Genomic DNA, 8,208 nt, shown 5'->3' on the forward strand with positions numbered 1-8,208 from the left:
GTATTTAGTTGGAAGAGTTTTACAGCATCTAGGAGTACAAATGGCAGTTAACATATGTTTAATCAGCGTGAGGTTTATGTGGGGGCCCTTGGAAAATGTTCTGCCCTGTAAGGGGTCCCAAGCATCAAAAAGTTTGAGAACCCCTGCTGTAGTCAGCAGGTCAGAGGGACAAGAAGAGGAGCATTTATTTATAAATAGGTTACTCGGTAGTCAGGTCAGGTTTTGAAGCGTGTGCCAGTTCGACACTTTACCACATCAACCCTGGTCCTGTACTGCTCTGTACATCCTCTTGATGGCCATCCCCCAGGCTTGAGCCAGGCCCATGTCCCATCTCTCAAGGTATCCTTCCAGCTGAGCCCTCCACAGCACATGCAGTCGCCCCCATTCCCACATCAGACAGCTAACCCTTCCCATCCTCGCTCTCCTGAGCACGCCAGCATTAGACACACGGTTTTGCCATTGATACCCAAAAATGCGCCAAAAAGAAGTTGTCACAGTGGAGTCTAGCTGTTGCCTCCAGCCTTCAGTCAATGTCAAGGCCTCACAAGAGCAGAGCAAGACTGGAAAGACCAAGGACCTAAAGACTGACTTTTGTCCTTATGCTGAGACACCGGGAACGCCACACTGTCACCAAACGATGGTAGAAGCACAAAATGAAAGGACTTAAAAAAGGAAACAAGTCCACATTCTCCAGCTCCTTGAGTTTGGAACAGTAGTTTAAGGTGTGTTTTTATAGCACTTCAGTGGAATCTCTCAAATGGCCGGGCTTGATTGTGCAATTACACGTGAACTCGTTGGTCTCGTGTGTCAAGCAGTGCGGCACAGTGCTGTGCCCTGAAAAGGCAGTCAGTGGGTGTTGACAGACGGCTGTGCATGCAGTCGAACTGCAGCGCAGCCATTAAGCACCAGAGAGGGATCCAGTTGAAGTTCAGGGTCACTCATACAGGCCCTTCAGACTGTCAGAGCTCAGTACCGGTTCCCGAACATAATTTTTAACCAGCTGGCGCATTCAAACCGACAAAAAAAAAAAAAAGAAAAAAGAAACCTAGTTTGGAACCTGAAAGTTGGTTCTCAGCTGGAACCAGAAAGAGATCAGTCCTACAAACGTCTGCTCTCAGCACGGTTGTGAAGCTGTCCATTTTGAAGTGATTTGATGACAGAGGCTGAAAATTGTAATTCTAAGGCCTCAGTATTAAACTGTAAGTTGCATTTATTCACCGTCTTTAGAGGTTGCACCTCCTGGCCCTGCCCTGTGCAATCGATCAAGCTTCGCTGTTAGTTATTGGTGCATTTAGGCTTCAGTTTTCACAGGGTTATGTTTACTATGTTCCCATGGTTGTTGTAAGGCCTACTGATAAGATGGATTTTGTGTGTCTTACTATTGTAATCCTGATATGAATTTTAATGTCCTCACACAATAGGTTTCTTGTGCAAAAGTTCGACTGTTTATTTTTATTGCATATTGAGTTTCATTTCCATAGCATTATAAAACAAACAGTGTATGAAAAGCCCTTCCTCCATGCTCGGAATCATTGGGAAACTGGTGCTGCCTGTGTTCCCATGTAACACTGTCGTGTGTTGATTTTCAGCTCAACTGGGCTGAATTGATTGTGGACAGAAACTACGTAACTCAGGGTTATTCGATAAGTATAGCCTGGGGAAATACAGCTCTGCAACGCTGTAAATTTGACAATAAGCTGATTGATAATGAAAATAGCCACTTTCCTCATGTGTAGTTAGCAACATGTTAAACGGCAAATGCTGCACACTTTAATTAGCAGTGTAAATAAATGTCCTTTTACCTCCTCTGTGCATGTCGTAAAGTAATGTGTTTTGACATTGTCTGTTTTCTGTCACAGTGCAGGCAAGTGTAAGCATGTGTTAGTCCCGTGTGTGTCTGCCTGCGTGTGTACGTGTCTCTCCAGCCTGAGTGTATGTGTGGATATTGGCTGCAACCAGAGATCTGGACTCATGTCAACAGGCTGCTACCACACATCACTGCCCTTGCTAATTAATTGGCTTTTAGTCGCGGGTGTGTTTGGTGCATTGTCAAGCTACCCATTGCTTTTTTTCTCCTTTTTTGGCAACTGTCGTTTAACCGTTTCCTTGTAGCTTTTAGAGCGTGAATGCTCACTCCCAGGTACCAAGATAACTGCAGCTATTTTAGTTCCCCTCTTCTCCTCTCCCACATTTCTTTCCTTTTACAAGGAGAAAACACGGCTTTCCTGTTACTATAATTCACACCATTTCAGTGTTTCATTATTTATTTTCTCATTTATATGTTGCCTTGTTCTGTTGGAAGATGAGGTGCAGGTAGATAACATCTGAGTATATGTTTTTTTTCTTTCTGTGTACAGGGAAATTGACCAAAGTGCAATCTCTGCAAGGTTACATTGGTGAAGATGAGTTGAGGGAATGATGGTGGTAGTGGGGAAAAAAAGAAAGAGGAGGAGATGAAAATGTTTCATGTTCCTTATGATGTGCTTCTGTGCGGGACTGAAAATGGTGCCTCTGCAAATTGAGCGAGACTACTTTAACTTGGAGGCAAATGGTTCTGCTTTGTGTTACAAGAATCAGAGGGAAATTGAAAAAGTATTCTGAATGCTAACAATTTTACAGAAAAGCACGTAATAAGGGCATTGTGGTTCAAATATAACACAGGAAGTCTGCAGGCCAAAGAGTTCAATATCAGGACTGATGCAGTCAAAATAGGATTCTTGATTGCCATTAGTTCTGTAAGGACAAATTTACTTAATTTTACCCAGTTACACATATTTTCAACCTTTCTTTGTAATAAGTTAAGAAAATTAATGTGATCTGTTCCAATATAGAATAAATGGAATTTCATACAGCCTGAGTCGGTAGGTTTGGCATATTTCTTTTGTGGTCAGCAGGTATATCAAAGGAAGAAAAGCATTGGTGTTGCCGGGTAGCTCCGTGGTTTGCATTGCTGACTTCAGTACAAGGATTTGACCAGTCTATCTGTCAGATGTACAGTATGTAGATTTGGACAAAAGTTTCCTCTAAATGGCATAATGTTGCACTCAAATGTGCCACTTCTGCACTTCACCCCTCTCTCTGACCTTATTTAAAGCCAAAGCCTTGTTCTTTGACTCATCGTGGACTTGAAACAGTTGTCTAAAACATCAGAAGACAAATGTGCAGTGCTGGGCTCAAGATAAACTGAGCACACTCGCTGTATGTTGCTGTTATTACAGACATTAAACTTCGAGAGGAAGGAACACATTTTTAGTTATTTACTGTGCTTAATTACAACAGCATGAGTGAGTGATACTAATTGGTTGCCTAGCTGCTCATAATTCTAGAGCAAAATGTACTGATGACTGGACTAAGACTGAGCTGTTGTCTGTCACATATCACTCTGCTACACCAACAGTGGTATCACTTATGCGCCCTGAGTGCACTACAACACAACACTTGAATTTAAACTGGTGATGAAGTTGCTGCAAAAATCTAACTTTGCAAAGCAGATAGATTTGCCAGACTCCATCTCTGTCAGCATGCAAAACCATCTTGAAAAAGCTCTAATCCACAACGTTTGTGCTGAACCAAGCACCGTTCCAACCAGTCAGTGTCATTTGAGGAGAACGAATCGGTAGCTAAGGGTGAGGTTAACTTGTACTCAAAGAAATTTGCAATGGCTGCCTACGGTGTGGTGATTAGCTCAGATATAGCTCTAGTATAGCATCAATTTTATCAGAACTTGGCCACATTTCTGCATGAAATAAAGAATATAATACATCACATCCTTCATGAAAAGCTTTTCATGAAGGGAGAGATGTTTTCGCTCTTCTCCCGATGTGCTTTGGCATGGGTTTGTTACCATTATGGGTGGGGTTTGCCCATGTATCCAATGACTGCTGCCATGGTAAGTATTGGGTCAGATGTAGCTGTAGGAAAGCAGCAATTTAATTGGAACTGGGCAACAATTCTTTTTAAAACAAGAGCCAAGAGCCACACTGAAAGCTTGTTTAGGCTGAGAAGATGTTTTTTGCATGTCACGTGACCAGCATGCTATCAATTCAATCACAGAGGAGCTGTGCTGGCATAGGTTCATTACCTTTAGTTGTCAGTGCAAGCCATTTTTAGATCAGCGGGGCTGAGATGTGAAGTGCTCTGCCAACGCTACGGAGACATATGATATTTCCAGCTTTCCCTCATCAAACTCATCAAATACACAATCCAACGACTCCAAAACACTCTCGTGTACAAGTTGTTACCCGCACATTCACCACGCTGAGGTTATTATTTCATAGCTTGTTGAATGTGCAGGTCACAACTTGTACACGAGAGTGTTTTGGAGTTGTTGGATTGTGTATTTGATGAGTTTGATGAGGGAAAGCTGGAAATATCATATGTCTCTTTAGCGCTGGCAGAGCACCTCGCATCTCTGCCCTGCCGATCTAAAAATAGCTTGCACCGACAACTCAAGGTAACGAACCTATTACTAAGACTATAAGAATGATGGCAATGGGCAAATTTGCCAAAATGTTGAAGTATCCCTTTAAGTCCATAAACAGCCCTCACATTTTAGTCTTTACTTTTAGTCCAAGCATTTATTTTCTTGCCTAGATCTGGTACCAAATCATGGTAGTGTGTTCTATGCACCCTGCCAAACCTGGGGTCCCTGCTGTCTACAGCTGAAAGGTAGAAAAGCTACAGCTGCATTGTTTTTTGACAGATTTACCCGCAGTGGAGAAACATCACAAATTTTGAATGTCTGACGAAAACCACATAACATTTTAGTTTAGTTTTAGTCATCCTGACGATCACTAAACTTAGTTTATGTCAGTTTTAGTCATTACAGATCTATTTTTGTTAGTCTTAGTCTAGCTTTTGAAAAAAAGGCTGTCGACAAACATTTTTAGTCATAGTTTTAGTCTACAAAATTAACACTGATCTACGGCAGCAGTAACCTGTCAGCTCAAGAAGGACGTGTACGTTATTTTGTCTAGACGCTCTGAATGGCGGGTCAAGAATGTGACAACAGAACGTTCCTCCAGTCACCTTCCAAGGATATCTTGAAAAGGCTTTTCCCCTCCCAAACGCTTTCTATGGGAGTTTTCCCAGAAGAATGTGAAATATACCTATGCAATGGATATTTTAAACAGACGATCTAGCTTGTCAGGTTGGCACAAATCTAGTCCTTGACAGAAACGTTAACAGTGACGGTAGCAATACCAGTTTACTTCCCACCACCACTCAGCCCTACTGAATGTTGCTCAGTAGGTAGAGTGAGTCGCTTCATCACACAAGGCCCACAAGGGTCAAACCCTGCCTTAAGTGAAATAGTGTTAATGTTCACAGATACATATGAATGAGAATAGTTAATACTGATTTTCAATTCAACATGTGAACTAATAGGTGTGACCTGGTGTAAAAGCACAACTAGAAAACCACTATACAAGCTCAAGTTCATTACATAAACCCAATTCAGTCAGGACCACTTCGTCAAGAAGCACACATGATTTGCAGCTATAAGTATTTCTTTATTAGCAATTAATAATGAGCACTTATTGCTGTTATGTATGTTTGGCAGTGAGGCTGTTCTGGCACCCCCCTGCCTTTCAACGAGCCTATGTGAGAGCATTATGCAGAAACAGCACACATTCCTATGCTGATAGGGAAAGCCTAAGGCAGGGAGAGAAGCAGCCCAGAGCAGAACAGTGACAACAGAATGACATTGATTAATTCAGAAGCAGAATGAAGGAGGAGCTGGGGTGGAGGAGGGTTGCAAGAGCAGCTTGCAGAGAGCGCAGCAGAGCATAACCAGGGTAGAATAGTTTAAATAATGCAGCATGAGTGTGATTAACCAATAGCGTGTGAGCAAATCAGCTGATGAGGGCTTGCAAGAGATCAGCTGATCAGGTCTTGACTCTGGCTGGCATAAACTAATGCTAGATGCTTGATTTTAAATAAATTAGGTTCTGTGAGCTATAATTACTGACATTCTCATAGTCTATTTCAGTTTTCATTACATAAGGGGTATTTATTGGTTTGAGTTAGAAATACTGACCTGAATTGGATGGAAATGTGTGGTTTTATTAAAACACATTAATCTGGCTAAAGATGCCAGGTTATTTTTGTGACTGTTTTCCCACTGATTTCTGCTGTAATGTGTGTATCAAGATAAAAGATGCCTTTATTGTGTGTAAGCATAAACAATGAAATGTGTTAAACTGCATACAAAAGGTCTTGTGAGTATTTAGTTTGCCCTCGCCTTGCTGTAATTTATTCCTTATAAAATATTGAGAGTAAACCACAGCTGTTGCTGGCTTCTGTAGTATGCATTTGGCTTGGTAACGTGCTTTTCTTGTAAATAAAGTCTGTAATGATAGCTTTAAAAACTGTTTAGAGACTTGCTGGCACAACCTTAAAGAGTTTTAGAAAAAAGGAAAAAGTCCTCACAAAAAGCTTTCCTTTGTTGCCAACTTGTTTAAGAAGCAAAGAGCATACTGAGCAGCGGGGGCTTGAATTATACTTCACATATCAAAACATTTGGTGGATCAAACACTTAATGTTAGTGCCAAAGTGCCGCTGCCACAGATACATGTAATTTTTTCACTCCTAGTCTGACTTTTTGACTCCCAATTTCTCTTGTTCTCCTCAGCTCTGATCCTGTCTTGCCTCATCTCCCTCCCCTGCTTCTTCTCCCTCCCCTCATCAAATGCCAGCAGAAGAAAGCAGCATGAGTGACTGAGTCATGTCTAACCTTTACACATCTCTCTCTCTCTCTCTCTCTCTGCCCAGTATCCTGAACCAAGAGACGGTGGCCTTGGCGAAACCCGGGGCCTGACAGAGGATCACTCCACTTGTCTGTGTGCCAACGTCTGGGCTCTGCTTCCCGGCCTGACTTTGGCTCTGGTCCTGGCCCAGCATGCCTTATAGAAGCGCCAGGAGGGGGAAAAAGAGGTCATCCACCCACAAGCTGATCCCAAAAGCAGAAGGTGTTATTTCTGAGACTGATATTAAGACGGCTGACTCTCTGGGCAGTTGACATTAAAGGCATTTGTGAAGGAAGAAAAAAAACAACATAAAGGACAATGGAGGGAATATTCAAATCTTACAATTGTGAATTTATTGTTCATTTGGTGTATTGTTAGAAGGGACCTCAATTGTTATGAACCACATGGCTTTAAAGAGGACACGAGAGGCCAGGAGCGACTTTCCGTTGGACTGAGAACCAAAAACATGGAGGAATAAAGCCGATCATGTCAGAGACTACTGCACTTTTCTCACCGACAGAGGGAGAGAGGGAATGAACGACACAATTAAATGAAGACAGGGGCTGACAAGAATGAAATTGTCGCTGAGAGAAAAGGATTGAGTGTGGAAGAGAGAAAGAGAGAGCGAAAAGAGACATATTTCTGCTATCAGTCACTTTTTTTGTCTTGAATTGGTTCTCCACTTAATCTTCTCTCGGATGAGCAGACCACAAATTTAGGGGACCAAGCTGGGAGGGGGGGATGATTACATTCTGTCTGTTCAACACAAGTGTAAACTCTAAACTGTAAAGCCTACTCAGTGTTCTAAGTGTTGGTATAGTATCAGTGACCATAATCAAACTAGCGTGCAGCTTTCATTTGGGTACTATAGTAAGCTCTTGTTAGCAGGCAGAGAAAAAGAAGTTCTTTGGTCATTTGAGATGTTGTTGTTGACATCTGTGGATCAACGTCCACCTGCACATGTGTATATTTCTGTCTCTATGTATATAAACCTCACTTTTCTTTCATTTAAACCAAACAATATCATCAGTACCTTTAATGGACTTTACTGTATGCTAAGACGGCTCTGTATCGGTACTAATGGAAGGCCTTCATTATCTGCGTTTCTATTTGTCTATAAAGGTTTGATCACAAAGAATGTATACAGGGATGAGATTAAACGAGCTCAAACTGCTTGGAAAGCCATAACCTGTGCCTGTGTGTATCATATACTGTGTGTGGTCACTTGTTATGATGTCTGTGGGTCGTTGTTTACATACAGGAGAAAAGTAGCTAATAAGGAGCGGCTGAAATTGCAAGAGTGGGAGTTGATTGTGCCCCCTCAGAGAGCAGAGGTTATGATGCATGGTGTAATTAACTGCAGGCTATTTCAGAGGGCTTGTTGTGACCCAGGCTTTAAATGCTACTGCTCCTCTTTAAATTCAATATTTTAAGGAGCTAGGACTGTGTGAATTCACAAATG

At 41.9% G+C, this 8,208-nt stretch overlaps 1 protein-coding gene across 2 annotated transcripts in view; it reads left to right on the top strand.

Annotated features, from left to right (window-relative positions):
* LOC121509377 (GDNF family receptor alpha-2-like) overlaps positions 1-7,925 on the top strand; it is a 97,187-nt gene extending 89,262 nt beyond the window's left edge. For both annotated transcript variants that reach the window (XM_041786692.1, XM_041786693.1), the window contains exon 8: positions 6,772-7,925. In XM_041786692.1, the coding sequence (XP_041642626.1) occupies positions 6,772-6,909 (138 nt within the window). In that variant the 3' untranslated portion in view covers positions 6,910-7,925. The remainder of the gene's footprint in view (positions 1-6,771) is intronic.
* The last annotated feature ends 283 nt before the right edge of the window (positions 7,926-8,208 follow it).

Source organism: Cheilinus undulatus, linkage group 5 (genome assembly GCF_018320785.1).
Source record: "Cheilinus undulatus linkage group 5, ASM1832078v1, whole genome shotgun sequence".
Lineage (NCBI taxonomy): Eukaryota > Metazoa > Chordata > Actinopteri > Labriformes > Labridae > Cheilinus > Cheilinus undulatus.